Here is a 19,834-nt window from a genome sequence, read left to right on the forward strand (position 1 = left end):
TAAGCTACATCATTATGACTACGGAATACGTGATTTTCGCCCATTTAATTTGACTTGTAATTGAATATTTCTGGTTTTCGTTACAGTATTCTAAAAATAGTATTATTTGAGCAGATATGTATTATTTTAGAGTAACTGGCTCTTAAAAGTCAAGCCCAAAATAAAATCACTTTTGGGATTAACCGTACCAAACCATTCAACCAATAGAACTAATGACACACTTAATAAAAAGCAATTAATCATGCGCATAGATTGGCGTTTGCTTGACCTTAGCCATCACAGTTTGTCCTAAGCTGAGCCCACTCGCCTCCTTTTGATTAATGATAATGCCAGACGAGAAAAGCAAACAGAAACAGACATTTTATTGCATACTTTTCGACGCTTTATTAGGTACAATTATTCTTCGAGAAAAAAGACTAAAACTAAATATGGGGGAGTATAATGGTCTCTATATACACATGTATCAACATAACTACACAGCGTTTATTTAGTTACACGCACCCACAGAACTACGCTCGTGGCAATGGGGTGTATCGAAATGGTCGGGAACGTGTGTGTGCTATGTACATTTGCTTAATTAAAAAGAAACATCGCAGCAGCACCAGCAGCAGCTGGGCTTTGACTATAAATATCACACATCCGCCGTGTGTCACTGCAGCTTTGAGGCTGAGCTGAGCTGAGCCCGGTGCAGAGCTCCCAGGGCCTCCAGTTCCCTTCGCTGGAGACGACTCACTCGTCCCTCAGCGTTAGCTTGAAATTTAGAGGCGACTGTGGGATGTACGTCGAGTTCACACGGTACACAAACTCTCCGGAATTGTACGAGACCTTGTATTTGCGGAAGATCTGTTTCGAGAATTAAACATGGCAAATTAAAGGGTTCCCAGCAGCAGGTGCACATAAAAGTATGGTAAAAAGAAACTCACCTTGGCCAGCAGCGTGTGCAACTCGATTTCGGCGAAACGACGACCCACGCACATGCGACGCCCGAAGCCAAAGGGCAGACTCACAAACGGGTGAATTTTCTGGCTGGCATGGGGGCATCCAGCTGAAAAGTAAGGGCACTTTGGTTAGAACACTCGAAATTACATTTTAAAATCACAGGTTTATTAAATTTACCTTGTTAAGACTCGATTAAAAACTTTGTTCTGTTTGACTCTTAAATTCAAAGTTAGAATGAAAGTTAGTTTAATATTTACCAAAAACTACTTGCAAAAACTTAGTTTCTTTTATAAATGAAATTTTAATTTGAATACAATAATAATTCCTAGAAACTGCCAGGCACTTAGTTCGTAATCTTTTCATTTACACGAATAATATAGACCCCAACCGAAAATTGTCTGCATGTCTTAAAATCCTGTTTTTTGTGACCAACTCACCTGCATCTGCCGCCGACTGCTTCAGCCAGCGCTCCGGCAGAAAACGCTTGGGTTCTGGGAAATATGCGGGATCGTTTGAAACAACCAGATGGGGAAAGATAACGTGCGTCTGAAGGCAAAGGAAAATAAAGTGGTGAAGTGGCGCCACAAAAGGTCACTCTCTTTTCAGAAACTTACACCTTTGGGCACGTGGTAGCCATTAATGACAGCATCCGACTGCAGACTTCGGCCATTGGCAATCACCACGGGTCGCATTCTATACGGCGCAAAAAGGGTTATCCATTAAGAAGGAGACTTTAACGCAATCAAAGAGAGTGCCTTTTACCGTAGAGTTTCCTTCACGCAGGCTCGCAGGTAGGGCATCTGCTCCAGGACATTCTGGTTGATCTCCGCCTCGCGCTTGGGAAACACCTTCTGCAGCTCGTCGAAGAGACGCTGCTGTTTGTCTGGGTTTTTGGCCAGCTGATATATTGTGGATGAGGCTGCCACGGAGGTCTAAAAAATTATAAATTCCCCCCTTTTAATAAAATATTATTAAAACTTGTATTTCAACCTACCGTATCTACTCCCACTAAAAACAAATCCAGCGCCAAAATAGCAGCCAGCTTGCGATTGCCTGTCTTTCGCACTATCCTCTCCACAATGGATATATCCGCCTCCGATTTGGGCAATCCTCTAGCCTCATCGGCATCGGCCTTGTCCATCGTCTTGCCAATGTTCTTCATGCAAATTCTGGGGAAATATGATTTCATCAAGTGATTATTGACCAAATATTTGTGCATTTAATGGACTCACGCTGTGAACTGATCCAAAGCCTTCACGAAGCTTCTGTATGCCTTGGTGGGATATATGCGCCACAAGGGCATTCGCAGCTCCAATTCCGGAACAGCCCAGAAAAATGTGTTGATAGCCTCGATAATCTGCTGGGCTTCCTCGCTGCCTTCCGGCGATAAACAGCCCAATCTGGTGTCCAGGGAAACACGGCCCACAGCTGGAATAGGTTTAAATAAATATATTCAAATATTTACGGGGTATGTACATGATAAAATATGATAACTATAAAACCATAATTGCCGTACTGCGAAAACCTAGAAAAACTTGTTCCATGTGGCCAATTAAAAGTTTTGTGATTGGTTAAAATGTAGATTCTGCTACAGTTTGTACATGAAGCAAAGAGACAATTCGGACAACAAAGTTTAGATTTAATTACGAAAAATTTTAATGCGTTTTTGTTTTGCCCAAGGGAACGCACACCACAAAATATTTGCATTTCTATATGCCAAGCTAAAGTTTTCCTTAAAAAAAAACTAAAACTTCAGTGAATTACTCTAATTAGATTATAACTGTCAAAAGTGAGTTCTTGGGCAGACCCGTGATTTCCAAAGTCCTTATAAGCTAACTGCCATTGCCATATTTCAATAAATATTGCCAGCAAAGTGTCATAATCGCATAAGTAAAATGAAATTGGCAACAACTTACATTCCAAGGCCCATTTGTAGAGCTCGTGCAGGAAATTGGCTGGCAGCTCGTCCTTTTCGTCGCGCATCAGCTCAATACTGCAGATGGTATAGAGTGTATGTATGAAGATTGCATAACGGCTTGGCTGCTTGGTTGCCTGGATGCTTAGACTCCGACTTACCGGCCCATAAACTCGCTGGCAATGTCATTTAGCGGCGGAATGTACTTCTTGGCCGTCTGCGGCTGCAGCAGGATGTGCTGCACCTCCTGCCTGAAGGCCTCCCACTTGGGTCCGTGCCTGGAGAACGAACGGAAAGTACAAAAAATGGGGTGGATGTGCACTCCGGTTGCCCGCCATAATATCCGTTATGTAAGCACATTACTTACACGCCAATTAGGCCGGCCACATCGCCAAAGAAATCGCGTCGCAGGTCGCCCTTGTAGTGGCGCAGTGAGGGCATCGACGGTCTGGGTTCACAGCAAATAAAGAGTGGGTTGTTGCAAAAAAAAGAAGAAAAAACATTGCAAGTACACAGAGAAAAATTATTAGTAATTTAAAGTATTGTAGCATTTTTTGTTTAGAATTAAAAACAATCAGTTCCTTTTACTCTTAAAAAAGGAGATATGAAACGATGATTAATTTGATATTATATGGTATAAATTTTAACTTGATATGCGGCATCTCAATTTAATATTCTTGCTCTAGGTCGAATTGACAGGATTGATTATTTTCGTTCCCACTCACGTAATTTAAGTCGTCATGTTGTTTCTTCCTCTCTTTTTTAAAGTTAGAGAATCTCCGAGAGAGAGTAATAAGCAAAATAATCTTATTTAATGTTATTTATAACGGTATGGAAAATTAATTGTTTAGTTTGCATTCTAAAAACTGCATTAAAAAATATTGAATTGTTATTTAATTAGAAATCAAATTTTAAGCTTTATTAACTCAAAAACATAGCAAATCATCTCTTTTTTGATGTACAGTTGCGAAAAAAATAATAGCACCACTTCGTCACAGGTTCTTAATATTAAAGAAATATGTGGAAAACGGGGATTTTTATATAAGAAGTGTTTTTTATTATCTTGATTAGTATTCCACCTATTTGAAAAAATTGATACGGATATCGAAAATATTGTCTACATATAATTTTTTCAGATTTTAAGAAAAAAAGTCAAAAAAAGGCCGAAAAAAATAATAGCACCACTTCCGTTTTCTTTAAATAAAACGTTACGATGCGCTAATATTCTTGTGTATAAAGGATATATTTTATGAGATTTGACTAAAACTAACTTCTCCTGATATCCAGACATCAAATTGATTACCATTTGGCAATACAAGGACATCTGGAAAATTTTCCAAGTCGGAAAAGAAAAATATTCAAAAAAGAAACATATTGGATGGAAAACGGTCATGAAAACCGGTTGGATTGGTTAGGTTTTGGATCATATTCATTAAGAATGGCATAAACTTTGAAGGATAACACAGAAAAACCGAGTCCTGGCCCAGTTTTCCTTCAAAAATGTTATATCACAAAGCACAAAGAATCTTATCAGGGCCGATACTAAACTAAAACACGTGCTTAAAATAATAGAGAATATTTTAATAGTTGGATAATGTTTCAATAAACAAATTTATAAAACATGCACTTAAAAAAAAAATCCTATCCGAAATGCGAAACACATTTACAAGGGCATAGGGCTCGTCAAAAAAACTTACAAATGAATGCCCGCAAACTTATGAGAATGTGTGAAGGCAAAGTTAAATTGGGTAAGAAGAAATCCTTTTTATAAGTCATGTGTCTTCTAAACACCTAAAATGACCAAAAACATGGTACCAAAACATCCATTTATTGAGCATGGACCTAGTATTAACATAGGCTTGTTTTTCCTTCTTGGAGTAAGATCAATACGGATGAATACATCGTTCATGAATCATCCTATGATGTAATTAGTAATACGGTAGTAATTCGTAGCTTAAACTGAATACAAAATACTTCTTAAATGAATCTTTGACCAATAAAATCCGGCCAGGATCACGGTCAGGATAGCAAAGAAAGAGTTCGAAAGTACTCAGTCAGCAATATACAGTGACTTGTGTACTCGCTTGACCATAACACAACCAAAAATCTTCGAGTTTTTTTTTTAAAGACAGTTTATACAGTTAATCTAAAACGTCTTAAATCATTTCCGAACAAAATTTGAAAATATATCATGACTTTTGGGCCCCAATTCCTTTATAGGTAGGGTCCTGACTTGTTTAATCGATAGTAAGTCATTATATCCAAAAATCGCAAAAGATATTTACACTTTAAACTTAGATTTACTTGTTAGCTACCGCCAACTAAAGATTAAGTTACCCATTTGTCATTTTTCTACCTTTTATTCTATTTTTTGGAGAAGTGGTGCTATTTTTTTTTTCGTACGTTTTTCCAGGTTTGCATAGATTTTCTTAAATAAGTCCAGAAACCTTTTATAAAGCTAACATTTTTTTTCATATTCAAATTATGTTTAGTCTTACTATTTAAAACCCGTTTTGAAAAGTTAAAAATGTTAAAAAATGTGAGTAGGGTGACTAGTTAACATTTTTTTTGGGTTAGTGGTGCTATTATTTTTTTCACAGCTGTAGGTCCAGCTAAATATCCCATTTATTTTGGTACAAAAATATCCCGATATAATCCCCAATTTTCCTCTTTTTTCCCTGTATAAGAACTTCAGTCAGTGTATGAGCCACCCAGCCGCCCTCTTTGAGGTCGCTTGCCCTTGCGTGCAGACAGACCGGCGACGACAACATCAAACACAAATTCATACCAAAGCCCACACAAAATGAAGCGATTTCGCTGCTTCTCCTTGTTCCTAGACCCCTTGGTACAAGTGTACATATATACCAAACTCGTATTTGCATTATATTTGTCTACTCGCATGTCACAGAACAAATAAAAGAAGCGTATTTATTGGCTTTTGTTTTATGCACCACCCTGTCCCACAACTTAGCCAACAATTCGAAGCATTTGACTCGGCTTGACTGTTGTTTTTCAATTCCTACTGACATTGGGTTGCCCTAGGCAACAAAATGCTCAATTAAATGCGAGATTTAAGTGTAAATATGTAAAATTGCTGTGTTTTAAAACGTCAAGAAAGCCCAACCCTGAAGTCTCTATGAAATAAGTATATTCCCCCCGTCGCATTATGCAAATTTTGGTACTAGCAGACAGTTGTGAGGAACGTAATAGTTTAAGAATAGGCAAACAAGAATGAAGTCATGGCAGTTACATTCCGGTTTCTACTTTCCAATCTTTCACTCGAGTTCAATTTCAAATTTAAGAAAATTGTAAATGTATTATTCATGTCCCAAAATAAGAATATTAAAATAGGTTGATTATAATTTTAAAACAATTCTTTATTTCACATATGCTTTATAGCTCTTAAGTTTTCTAAAATCGTATGTTTATAGCATTTGTTGAAAAGAAAATAGCCTTTCTCTGTGTATTTAAACGCTAAAGATAAACAAGCTTGTTTGACTGAATATTTGAAGCCAGATCTGAAGTGACGTCTTTTGCATGTTAAACACTTTACCGGGAATCCCAAGAAGCTCTCTGTTTACAAGCTTGTAACCTAAAATTGACCCCAAGATTGTCACGATCCGAACTCTTGGCATAAAGCCCTCAAATACTTTTTTCCGAGTTAGATATTCCCACACACGAAACGGCGTTTCTCTCGGAATTTTATGGACCTCGTAAAAAAGTCAACAAAGCCGACGCCTCTGGTACATATCTTCATCAATCAGCCGGTCAGTCGGTCTGTCAGTCAGTCAGTCAGTCAGTTAGTAAATTCGTGAGTTAGTGAGCAGTAGTTAGGCTTCACACTTCTGCGCCGGCAGATGGTTCATTCATCAATCTGTCTGCCGGCCAACGAGCAAACGAGCCAACATTACGTTAATGTTGTCTCATGTCCAATCTATTAGCGATTCTTTTCAGTCGTTTTAATGATGACTTGCCAAATGTGCTAGCCAAATCCCAACAATGGAGTGTTTGGCTTTTTTGCAGCGTCTGCGATTCGCCATCGATCCGTGTTGTTGTCCATAAACTACACAAACTATTGAAAACATAAACGTAACTTGTTAAATTTGGTTCATGGCCACGGCTATGATCGCAGATATGTCCGAATGATAGGGAAAGGCGGAGAAAAGAAAGCTTATAAAAGTTATGGACACGCCAGCGATCTGTGTGACTTTCGTTTTGTTTGTTTTTTCCTTCATCATTTCGGTCAGTTTTATTTATTTCTATGATGCAAAAAAAAAAATCGCTTGTCGGTCTGTGTGAATAGTTTGGATTGTTTGGTTTGGTTTTATTTCGGTTGGATCTCGCGTTGCTAGGCCTACGGATCGGATAGCCGGTCGAATGAGAAGTGAAAGTCTCAACTAATTTCAATTTAATGGTTTCTTTTTATCACGCGCAAAAACTGTAATCTTGATGACATATTTTCGGGTGGCGAATTAATATTCCAAATTATTGAATTTTAAGTGGCAGTACCTATTATGCCTCCTAAGCATTGTATTTTTTATGGTAATACATATTTTTGGTTACAGAACCATATTTATCGGTAGAGTGAATATTATAAAATTTTTATTTCACCTCATATTTGTACAAAATCCCTGATAGCCTTGAATACAGGCGTTTATAATTTGATTTTTTAAGGTAGTTCTGATACAGGGAAAAGGGCAATACCAAGCAAATGTGTCGCATGGTGTAAAACTCATCACGGCACTATTTTCCGTATCTGTCCTTCCGATTCCAATCTGTCACAATATTTTCACACATACCCGTTTAATCCGCATTCCCAGGCGCAATCGCCATTTTCTGCCTTCGTTAGTTAATAATTTAATTACGGGCTGCATTCATTCAATATGCGCATAAATAAACAGGAATTGCATTTGCATTGGGGAGGCAAAAGGAGGAGGAAAAACATTGGGCCGGTTGGAATCGCCCATGCATGACTGACTTTGCTGTGGATATATGTATGTATGTAATGTACCTACATATATGCTATGCATATGTGCGTGGGCTTTAGCATGTGTAAGGGGGATTACTGGTAATTCAGACCAAGTGCAGCCATGCAGGACATAACCATAATCTTGGGTTAACAACATATTTAATGGACTTGTTTAAACCTTTTAGATGGTTAAAAAACCCCGGGTCATGTAAAGGTTATTTAAACTATATAACAAAAGTTTCGAGAAGCGAGAGAACCAACTCATAGTTTAATGCAAAATCAATAATATAATGTACAGTATGTAACTGGAATTATATAACCCAATCTCAGCCTCTTTCCCACGCCTTATAAACAATCATACTGAACTGACATGTCACACGCGTCGTATACGCAATGCATCATAGAAGCAATGGCTGATTAATCACTCACCGGTGCGGCATTGTCTCCTCCTTCTTGAATATGTTTCGAATCTCATCGCCATCGAAGACGAATAGCAGGTCTGGATGACCAATCAGCCCACCCACCTTGGCCATCTTCCCATAGTTTACGTGCAGTTCATTCATAACCTTGTCCAAGTCGCTGATCTTATACGTTCCTACCAGTGAGAAGCGTTCGTTAGTTTTCCTTGGCGGAATTCCCCGGAAGCCTGCTGAGGACTCACCAATTAGTGGGGCAAAGCGCCAGGAGTTGCCAATCAGCGGTAAGGGATATGGACCCGGCACTTCCGAGTAGGGACGCACTGCAGCCGAGGAGGAGGAAGTGGTGCTCTCTGCTGGTAATGCGGTTGTCGTAGCCTTAGTTGTTGCTGCTGTCAGGGATTGTTGGCTGTCAATTAGTGCAAATTGTATACAGTGAAATAAGTCTTCAAATGTAGGTTTTTATTTGAACTTTCTTTTGACTATTCTTTCTTTCTGAACTCAAATGTTTTAACATTTTTATTATTATTGTATTAAACTAAAAAAACTCACTTATTTTAATTCAAAATGTAGTCAAGTTATCACCATATTAACTGATTTTAAAAGTTCTTAAAAATGCGAAAACAGCTGCTATAAATATTAAATCAAATATTTAATACTTTCAAATTAATAAGTTACTTTTAAAATATATCAAAAGATGTTTAGCAAGCTATCCAATTATTTAATAGGCCCATTTCATGTCTCTTGCCTAAATTTAAAGTAGGCTTTAAAGCTTTTCATAAATTTAACAGGCGGACGAGAAAGTGGACCTTAATTCAATATGATCTTAGTGGAAATCAATTACAAATATAGTAAATAATCCAAATCCATGTAGTCCAACAGTTAAGACGTTAAGGTAAAGAAACGAGTAATGACAAAATCCGTTTTTTTTTCTGTGTAGAGAGTCAAGGAATTGGTGTGAGAAAATCACGAACCTGACATTTAATTTCTTCAGATTTGCCGACTCTCCCGCTCGCAGTCGCTGCATTGCAATTGATTTTTCAATTTCCGTCGCCACGCCCACTCCGCTGCTGGGTGGCGACACCGGCCCACCGCCCCCGGAATGCGGCAATATGGTGGTGCTGGAGGTGGAGCGCCTCATCAGCGCAATGGATGTTTTGCGTAAGCCCGACATCTTGGACGTCCTGTTCTGTTCTGTTGGGAAAAGTATTATGTAAAAAGTTGAGCAACTCTGGGCAATCTGCTGCCGCCGGCAAACTAAATTGCGTATTTATGCTGATTCTCGAAGTGTTTCTTCCCGGCGGCGAAACTTTTGATGCATTTCCAAGTAGACTGCCCGGGAAAATCAATCAATGTAAAATAAAGGCAACTCGCGTCTATTATTCTCATCGAGTTAACCCACAGAACTCGCAGACTGGGGAGCTGAAAGGTGTTTGGTTGGAGTGCAAATATTATGGCCCCACTCGCTTATAGCTTATAGCTTATAGCCATATTCATTTTAACTTTCAGCAATGACAGCACTTAGTTCGAGTTAGTTGCAAAACAAAACCAAGCAAACAATCGACGATTGTCCCTTGTCCTCGGAGCTCGCAACTCGGATCTCGGGGGAGCACTCATGTTAAATGGGGGGTCGGTTGGCAGGGGGACTCCCATTTGTCGGCAGACTTAGACTCGGTGCGTCCCATTTTATGGTCGCTGCCAATAATCAAGTCGGAGTTAGCTAGCGTTAAATTGAGCACAACTACAAGCACTCGTGAAATGTGAATTCAAACAAAGAAACACACAAATTGAAGAGTTATTGAAGTAGCGCTGAAGCAGCTGAGGGCCAAATCAACCCTGGCCAAAGTCTTGTTGGTTGTAAGTTGAGTGAAGCCGAAGCCTCGCATGAGCAAAGAATTGGAAGGGAGGCAATAGAAGTTCAACATTATTTGTTAAAGGTTTGAAAACTTTTCAATATGGGTAAACAGCTATTCTCTGTGCTCAAAAAACTTCTTAAGTTGCTTGCCATTTGTGTTAAATGCAAACTTAAAGTATGTTAGCTTTCATAATTCTAACGAAATCAAGTGTATTTAATTTTGTTAATTAACTAGACTTAGACTTCATAACTCAATGGCTTTGAAGGCTTCTGGTCTTTCTACACACAATAAAAACAAGCCAGTAAAGTTGATATTAGGCAAAGCCAATACCATTTTATTTTTATCAAATTCATGTTAAGGCCTTGCTCGAAAGGGTACTTCCTAAACGGGTCAGTAGTTCAAAAGACTTGTCAGCCATAAAAACATATTTCACAACTTCCAAATGCTCAAAAAGTCAAAGCTCGATGGTGGTAGCCTTTTTAGTTGACTATGGTTTGGCTTTAATTTTCCCCCATTTTTCCGGCTGTATACAAACAGTGTTCTCCACCCAAAAGGCATACACACGCATTTAATATAAAGAGCATTCCTACCCCGCAGGCAGAAAAACTGGCAGCCAGGCAAGATTGCTCATACGCCGCGTAAGCCATCGAACAATGGTGGCAGTGGCACTTTTGCTGCCTGACTTCTTGTGCGCCTGCTCCCCGAAGGCAATATAATTTAAATGCCGAAAATTTGATGGAACAGAAATCTGCTCACCCAAATCCAGAAAGTTAGCCGAGCTGCCACCCGTTTTTCTCATTCTCTTTTTCTTTCTCTTTTTATTTTTTCCTTTATTTCTTGTGTACACTCGTGTGGCACAATGGCAGCGGAGCGGCTTATCCTTGCCCTTGTCGCACAAGCGGCGACCTTGAGCTCTCGAGCGGTAGCAACAACAGGGACAACAACTATCTGGGAATGCCAGCGCGGTTTTATCACCCAGGCGGTTATAATGAACTTGAGTGATAATCCTAGCGCCTGCGAGTAATGTAGGAGAAATGTCAAGCAGCCACTTGTCGTTGACTTTTATGGCCATTGTTCCGAAATAGAGGTGGTGTGGGCAGGGGGAGGCCATCTGCTCTCCGGGCCGCATTTTCCTTACACTCGAATAATTGCGAAATTGAAAGGAATTCTATTAGCATTCAGCTGCTAAATGAGCAAAGGTGGTCGAAAAATCCCGGCCGATTATGTCACACACTGCGACTTGACTGCTTTGCAAATCACTGGCCTATTGGTTTTTGACTAGCCCTTCGAGGTGTGGCCAAAAACCATATTTAAATTTGCTTTCACGCTGCCAGTTGCTCAAGTCCCGAAGAGCAACTAGTTTAGCCAGCTTGCTTAATTTTTCTGGGAAAATGCCTCTCGGAAAACGCACTTCCAACACTTTAATTTGTATTTCATGCGAATAATTGACTTTTCTTGGGAAATTATTAATCTTTCTTGCATATTTTTATTTATTTCCCACATTTAAAATTATTATCTCGCTTTTACAGATTTTTTTATCCGTTCAATATTTTTGTGACGCCTTTCAAAGACTCCAATTAAATACTTTTTCCCCGTTTTCCTCTCAATATTTTTCCCGATATAATTAAATTGGCCTTTCACGCTAAACGTTGATTTCTTTGACAGCCAGCTTGACTGAATGCTTTTCAAAGTGCAACTAGTTTACGTGACACGCCCAAATTGCACTGGGAAAACACCTCTCGGGAAAACTCACTTGAACGTTTGCTTTTATTTATTCGCCAAATAGTTTTTCCCGGCCTGCCACGCCAGTTGGTTGGGTTTCGAGATTGGGTTTCAATCAACTTGTTGCCGATTTAGTTTTAGTTTTAATTTATTTGCGGTGTGTCTCGGTTTTAAAGAAAAACACTTTCAAGCCCCGTTTGTGCACAATTAAAAACAGCTTTGGATGCCTTTTGTTGTGTGGATTTCTATTGTTTCTTTGGCCAATTTCCCACTCGTTCACAAGCACTCGAAAAGTCGGGGAGATTTGCCAGGTCTTTTGTCACGCAACGCGAAGTTTATATGTGGTACACTGGAATCCCAGACTTGAAACAGAAACCAAAACCGAAACCGAAACCGAAACCGAGAGCTATGGATGGAGCTCCCGAGTCTTGAGTTGTTGCCTCGTAGACCAACCGCGACGCACTAAACGCGATCGCCGGGCTTCTTAGTCTACTTATACGCTATAGGCTATGGGCTATGGGCTACCTCCAACTGCTGATCGGCAAGCTCTCGATGTTTTTTTTTGCTTTTTGTCGACTTTTGGCGCGCTTTTGTTGGTTTTGTCACTTAAGATATTTGTGCTAATTGCTGCCCCTGCTGCTGCAGCTGACTTTATTACTCTTTCTAGCCCAGAAACTAGTCGGCTTCTGTTATTATAAATAACGCAATTTTCCAAATGAAACTGAAAGTGCCTAATAATCCTAATCAAAAAGCAAAAGTTTGTGCTAATATATAACGGTTTACTCCCTTGATTGACATTAATGAGGGGCCTGACGAGGTTCGGATGGGGTTTGAGCTTGCGTTTGCGTTTGAGGGTTATGTAAAATAAATAAATTATTATAAAACGCTGCCGAAACTAACGACCCATTTGCTTGGCTAAATTGCACGCAAATCGCTTAATTGAAAAGGCCATAAAAGCTGGTAAAACAATAGGCAGAGGAAGCCGGCAGATAAATTTCGCATGATGGCTTTTCTCATCTCGCTTAAGGTGGCCAATGGGTTAATAAGATATTGCATTTAGTTCAGGTATGGAAGGTAATTTATTTAATAGAAATAATCTATAATTCATATTCGGGTCCATACAATCGGTTTTATTCTTTGATAATGTTAAATACTGCTTGAATTAAAAAGATAATGCACGTTTTCAAAAAAAACGTTTTCACCCAAAACCAATGTTGACTTGATATGCTCGAAATGTAAGAAACATGTTTTAAGTAGGCAAGTTCGAATTTCTAATGTGGGTCCCTTCCACTCATGTAAGTTTAAGCGCTATCCGACTCAATTTCGAATTGAGAGAATTGGTTATTCACTCTCCCACTCACTTGATCTAAGTCGCCATATTGCTTATTGCCGTCTTTTTCGAAGTCAGAAAATCTCCGAGAGAGAGAAATGAGTATTGCATGGTAAAAACGATATGCACATAAATACCATACGTTTGACATGCGCATATCGATTTGATCCTGAAGTTTTTTTGTGTGTAAGGAATGTTCTAAGCCCCAGTAGTAGTTACCTATTAAAAGGCTTTCTCCAATTCTGGTATTTAATTAAAGCAAAGTTAATTTTTCTATCTTTAGCTCACTTTCCCTCGCACTCTGTTGATAACGTTTATGATCTACTTTCAAGAAACCACAACTTAGCCACTTGCCACACATTGCAACACATTTTCCGGGCTTACAAATTACAGCTGCATGTGTGTCTGCGGTTTTCGGATCGGTAAACAGAAAAGAAAACTTTTATGATGGACATGTTAAATAAGATCTCCGCCTGGGCCAAGTGCTAACCAAGCGGTTGCCCAATCGGATCCGTTGGCAGGCAGTCAATTAACGTTTGTCTAAGAAATTGTAACGAATATTGGGCATTAGCTTTGATTATGCAGTTTGCCCCAGCCGCCAAACTTTTCCGCATGAAAGGTGACGGTGGCGGTTGCGGTTATGCCAGGCGAGCATGACTGGGCCAATTTCCTTTTGGCCAACCTGCAGAAGGGGAGTCGCCAGATGGGTCCAGGCCCTCTCTTGGGGTAATGCCAACTTTGGCCAACTTGTTGGGCAATTGTGCGTGTAATTTGGGCGAAAACCAGTTGACCAATGCATCCGATTTCGGCAAGACCAAGAGCAAGTCAACCGGAGATTGATGCGATAACAAGCGCGCAGATTCCTCGGCCAGCCTCAAAAACTATTTACGACCTGTCCGAACCTGGGCAACAAATGAAATTAGCCGCCTCCCAGCCTCTCAGCCCTTTGTTTTTGAAGGCATTGCGTGCCTGACGTTAATTACGGCCCAAAAACACATATAACTGGCCACCGGGCCCCTCTGCGATGACCTACTTGTTGACGCTCTTACTCCCGACCACGCAGTCTCTGTATCTGTATCTGTGCATCTCCAGCTGTATCTGTATCTGACAGATGCTTTGGTTGGGTGACGGTTACATAACCGGCAAATAAAACTAATTACAAATATGGGTTGTATGCACGGAAATTAGAACCAGAACAAGTCACGGAAATGGGAATCGTTTTGTATGGCTAGTTCCTGCAGGGAGAAATCGTTTGCATAGCCAAGAAATGTGAGTGTGTGTGTGGGTATGTGGAAGCTTTTCCCCATTTCCCATTTTCCCTTTGGTCTCGACACGCGCGCAGGTTTTTTGTTTTTAATTGTTTGCTCAGCGCTTTGGTCTGCGCCTTAATTGTTTGCTCAAGACTTGGCAGATACGGGCGGAAAATTGAGAATGGTTGGGTTTTCCGGAATGGGGGGTGGGGTGGGCAAACATTTGTCTGGTCAAGCGATGTGTGATGGGATATGGATATGGAATTCTTTGGCTTCTGGACTGTAACACTGTGTTCTTGTCCTATTTCCTTGCAGTTTCCTGGACGATTTGGATCGGTTAGGCGCCAAGGACTACCAGCCAACTGAACAGGATATCTTGCGAACTCGCGTCAAGACCACTGGCATCGTTGAGGTCCACTTCTCCTTCAAAAACCTCAACTTTAAGTGAGTAACCACATATATGATATCCGAGGTACCTTCTTTTACTCATGTCATCGCCAAAACCCATAGATTGTTTGACGTGGGCGGCCAGCGTTCGGAGCGCAAGAAATGGATACACTGCTTCGAGGATGTTACTGCGATCATTTTCTGCGTGGCCATGTCTGAGTACGATCAGGTCTTGCATGAGGATGAAACCACGGTAGGATTGGGTTAAACCAACTGTTAATAAAAACATTTTGACTAGTTTGTCCTGATAATCGTAATATCAAGCTTATATTACCATTTGCTTACTTATATTAGTACATTTTAATTTATTTTAAAATGCTATTAGAACTAATCATTAATGAATGCTTAATAAATAGACTTACAATAACCATATTTCGAAATTATGCTTTATATATTTGTTTTAATAACCATTTTTAATTTAACCATATTTAACAAAAAATCCAAAAAAAATATTTGTGCACGAGGATTAACGCTTTTACACATATATTTTATGCTAGCTTTTGTATATATTTCTAAAACTTAAATTACTCTATTTCCTCTTAAAGAACCGCATGCAAGAGTCGCTGAAACTATTTGACTCGATCTGTAACAACAAATGGTTCACGGACACCTCGATCATCCTGTTCCTGAACAAGAAGGATCTGTTCGAGGAGAAGATTCGCAAGAGTCCCCTGACAATTTGCTTCCCCGAGTACACAGGTGAGTGATCTGTGCACTTCCTCATCCGGACTGGTTTATAATGCTATTTTTCGGACGTTCCTAGGTGGACAGGAGTACGGCGAGGCGGCTGCTTATATTCAGGCTCAATTTGAAGCGAAAAACAAATCAACCTCAAAAGAAATCTACTGCCACATGACGTGTGCCACAGATACCAACAACATTCAGTTTGTATTCGATGCTGTCACCGATGTCATCATAGCAAACAACCTGCGCGGCTGTGGACTGTACTAAGGAGGATTCCGGAGCCGGATCCCGATATGATGAAGATAACGACGATGACGATGATGTGGAGCAGAATGGGGGCGTTAGCAGGGAACACCGTAACGGTATTAAAGAGCAGCGCGGGAGCACAACAACCCACCAGCATTGATCAAAAACCAAACAATTTAAGAGCAGATGATAAAACCAACCAACCGCAACCACACAGAAAACATAGGACACTGAACACTGAACAAGCAAAGCCCAAAGAACTTTTATTTGTTTAACAAAAAACGACGGACAGCGGACGGACAAACGGACTAACGGACGGACGAAAGTCCCGGATGGATGATGTATGGGGAATAGGCGACGCGTACATTACATAATATCGATAATATTGATGCAGATACACACAATGCTAATGATGATCAGGGCGACCATGATAATGAGGCAGTAGGCAGCACGCGAGAGAAGTCACGTTTGAAAAAGGCAGTTGATTGAAAGGCATTTCCTATATACATACATATACAAACACATACATATGCATTATGCAAAGCCACATGTACGACATGACACTAACACACTCACACGACATAGACAAGCGCCAGCATTGCATATAGTTGTTGTTTGGTCTGAATAATTTTTATAGAATTTCATAATTTATGTGTAGTTTAGTTTCCTCATGTATTTATTAAACAAAAACCAAACGAGCGTATATCTACATATACCGCATATATATATACATACACTTCTATACATATATATATATATATATAAATATTATATATTAAATGTTTCCTGTTGCAATCTCTCTTTGAAATTATTCATGCCATCAACGCTCTGCATTTGTCATGCTTGTTTAGACTTAAGTTCGAAAGTTTCGACAAAATCCAGCGGCAAAGGAAATAATAATATGTATTAATTTGATAGCGTGTCAGCGTGTGGGCTAAAGTAAATATTATATAACAAACCAAAAAACCAAAACAAACGAGGAAAAGAAAACACAAAATATGGAAGGCAAATCTTTAACGTTTAAGTCTAATTTAAAGATAAATGAAACAAAAACGGATATAAAACTCTATCTATTGTATTTACAAGAACAAAAACGAAGCAAAACTAAACTAAAACTAAAATCCAGATAAGAGTCAAGTAAAGCAAAGCATATGTGGCCACTTACTAACTTATGTAAAGAGCAGCAGTAGCAGCAGCCATCAATGATTGATTGATTGATACATTTCAATGTAAATTGTAATTTGTTGAATTTACGTGTATAGAAGAAGTTTAGCTGGCAACACACAAACAGAAACACAAACACACACAAACTGGACACAAAGTAACTATTATTTACTTCACTTAACGAGCTGATTTGTTGTAATTTACAATGATTTGTGGCATTTATACGAGGAACAAGGCAAATCAGCGAAGATCAAAACAGAATTCAACTTTGGCGGCGCACAAAAGCATGCTATATATTTTTGCCATATCTACGCACAGACCCACACACAAAAAATATGAATCAAAATGAATGGAACGCAGAACTCAAATCTCCCACAATGAAACTAAGGATTGTATGTAATAATATAATAATTTATAAATTCTACTTTTAATGATAAACATCTTCATACATGTACCTATATGTATGTGACTGTATCTAGCGAATGGCATTTAACCCCGAGTATGTTGAAATGTTTGATTAGACTTATTATTATAATTATTATGTATATGCTTTGTATGTATGTATTTTGTGCATTTTGATTTTACACAACGATTTAGCTGCAATGAATTTATATTGTTATTTTTATAGTATTTCTTTTGTATCTGCCCAGCCTTCTCCTCTTCCTAGTCCTCCTCCTCTACGGAAATCTCCTCATTTGTGCTCTTGCTCTAGTTGGACGGAAATCCATTTATGTTTTATAGTTTTTAAGCCTAATTTATGTAAACGCACACAAACACACACAACTTAAACATCAACTAAGTAAGTTTATTAGCGAAATAAATATTATTTGACATTCAACAAAAAGTAAGGACAATTTGCAAGATGCTTTACGAAATCGTTTCGATTTTTTTGGCTACCCCAGCAGATCCAGTGAAACTTTTCAAAAGTTGTGTTGGCCACTAAATCCGTACAATTCCTAGATTTTAAACACCGATCAGCGAACATTCACTTCTAAGCATTTACTTAGGTCAGCCAACACTTTCCCATTTCCATGACCCCTCCACCCAACCCCCTCTACTATATCCTTGCCCAACCAAATACTGTAATATTTAATACGTATGTATTTTCCATTCAACTTGTAAAATTCTACCAAAAAGATAAAAAAAAACAAAAACGCAAAAACCATTTTCAAATAAAACTATTTATTCAAAAACAAAAACCAACAGCCATTTTGTTATTTTGTTATCGTTTCATGATTTTCTTACAGCCAGCGAAATGTATTGCATGAAATAGATTACGTTGTTGCTGCTGGCTTCGAGTTGGGGTAACAAACAGCAGATGATCAGATATATTGTCACTTGACCAGCAATGCAGAAGATCAAGAACAAAGAGTTCAATAATTGTATGTAACTATAAATAAATACCAAATCGATATATTTATTGACAATTTAATTAAGCCACAAACAAGAAAGTTATTCATTTACCTTCGAGACAAAGTAAACAAGGTCGGTCTATATATACATATAAATTTAAACAAATATATTTAGTAAAGGGAGATCAACAAATTGCTACAAACAACCATACATATGTACTATATTTTTCTCGTAAATAATTATTACTCGAAATACTCATACGGTAGCGACTATAATTTACCTCCTCAGCGTCGCTCGACTTTTGAATCAACCGAGATCGCAAAACTAAATAAATAAAGCAACCAGCATTCAAGTAATAGCAACATTCGTTCATATAGTACATCATAGTGTTAACCGCAGTATATCGACTAAACTTTTTGCATATTTTCAATACTAAACGGAATAGAGTCGAACGGAAAAGGAATCAAACATAATTCATATTTTTCTAAAGCTCATACACCTCTTTGCTCCACACACACCCGCATAAGTCATGAAAACGCAAGTCGCACCACTACTAAAATTACTTTAATAGCAGTTAAAACATTTATAAGTGAAATCCATAAAGAGCTAAAAAAATACAAAGTTAATGTTAATTAACTCGAATCAAATGTCAGAGGACATTCAGACACACGATTTTTTCTAAGTGGCGAAAACAAATCTTTGGGATTTTAAAAGGAACTGGAGGAAAGTAAAGGTGGCACGTGGAATCAAGATTATAGGTTAGACAAAGTTTAGACATTGTATCTAATCTAATTTGTAGCCTAATTCAAAATGCTTTGGTTGTCCCATGCAGCAGATCAGATTTGTTTAACTTGTATATGGCAAAACTATTTATATACTTATAATAACGTATGTGGAAATATAATTCTCCTCAATTCTTGAGCTCCTTTTCTCTCTCTAATGACCACGTGGATAATGTGTAGCTAATGGCCCATGGAACAGTTTTAAAACGAGATTAAATCGAGCCACAGAATCTAACTGAGCTCGAAAATGATGAATGAATTTGAATCGTTGAATTAAAAATTTAAAATAATATATAAAACATAAAAGTAATGATATAAAACTGAAATAACAAAACCAAAATGTTTGTATGTAAAAGAAACTCAAAACGTTAGAGATCATCTACAATTTAAATAAATATAAATAAATCCAATACATGTTTCCTGTTTTTTATTCACAGCAAAATCAGACTGGAGTATCAAAACATTTTTTGGCAAAGGTTTTAGAAACATCAATTATCATTTTTTCAAAATTCAGCCTAAATTTATAAAAAGGGATACCTTTTTGGGCGGACATTTTTTTCTCATTTGGACCTTTTTCATTGTCGATTTTTCCAAAATAAAGTCTCTGTGCGAAACCAAGGGACAATCAATGTGTGTATGTATGTCTAAACTTGATGTCAGGTAGAAACAACCCACTGCAAGCATGTCTAATCTAATGTTTCCTTCTTTGGGTAGACTCGACCACTTTTTTCATATCTCTTATAAAATGACTATTTTGACAG

The 19,834-nt window shown here is 38.5% G+C and overlaps 2 protein-coding genes across 5 annotated transcripts in view; one reads left to right on the forward strand and one right to left on the reverse strand.

Moving 5' to 3' along the window:
• Galphao (G protein alpha o subunit) overlaps positions 1-19,485 on the forward strand; it is a 32,928-nt gene extending 13,443 nt beyond the window's left edge. For all 4 annotated transcript variants that reach the window (XM_017150570.3, XM_017150568.3, XM_017150569.3 and 1 more), the window contains 4 exons: positions 14,713-14,841; positions 14,908-15,037; positions 15,390-15,543; positions 15,608-19,485. In XM_017150570.3, the coding sequence (XP_017006059.1) occupies positions 14,713-14,841; positions 14,908-15,037; positions 15,390-15,543; positions 15,608-15,795 (601 nt within the window). In that variant the 3' untranslated portion in view covers positions 15,796-19,485. The remainder of the gene's footprint in view (positions 1-14,712; positions 14,842-14,907; positions 15,038-15,389; positions 15,544-15,607) is intronic.
• Positions 389-12,285, reverse strand: Cyp49a1 (Cytochrome P450 49a1). The gene is made up of 14 exons (XM_017150566.3): positions 11,849-12,285; positions 9,214-9,433; positions 8,485-8,648; positions 8,253-8,418; positions 3,222-3,302; positions 3,016-3,132; positions 2,856-2,932; positions 2,172-2,367; positions 1,934-2,108; positions 1,702-1,871; positions 1,554-1,632; positions 1,377-1,485; positions 924-1,045; positions 389-843 (listed from the first exon to the last, which is right to left on the reverse strand). Exons 2-14 carry the CDS (start codon positions 9,411-9,413, stop codon positions 730-732), a joined length of 1,770 nt encoding a protein of 589 aa, XP_017006055.2. The 5' UTR covers positions 9,414-9,433; positions 11,849-12,285; the 3' UTR covers positions 389-729.
• Positions 19,486-19,834: the final 349 nt, after the last annotated feature.

The sequence above is a fragment of the Drosophila takahashii genome, chromosome 2R (assembly GCF_030179915.1).
Source record: "Drosophila takahashii strain IR98-3 E-12201 chromosome 2R, DtakHiC1v2, whole genome shotgun sequence".
NCBI lineage: Eukaryota > Metazoa > Arthropoda > Insecta > Diptera > Drosophilidae > Drosophila > Drosophila takahashii.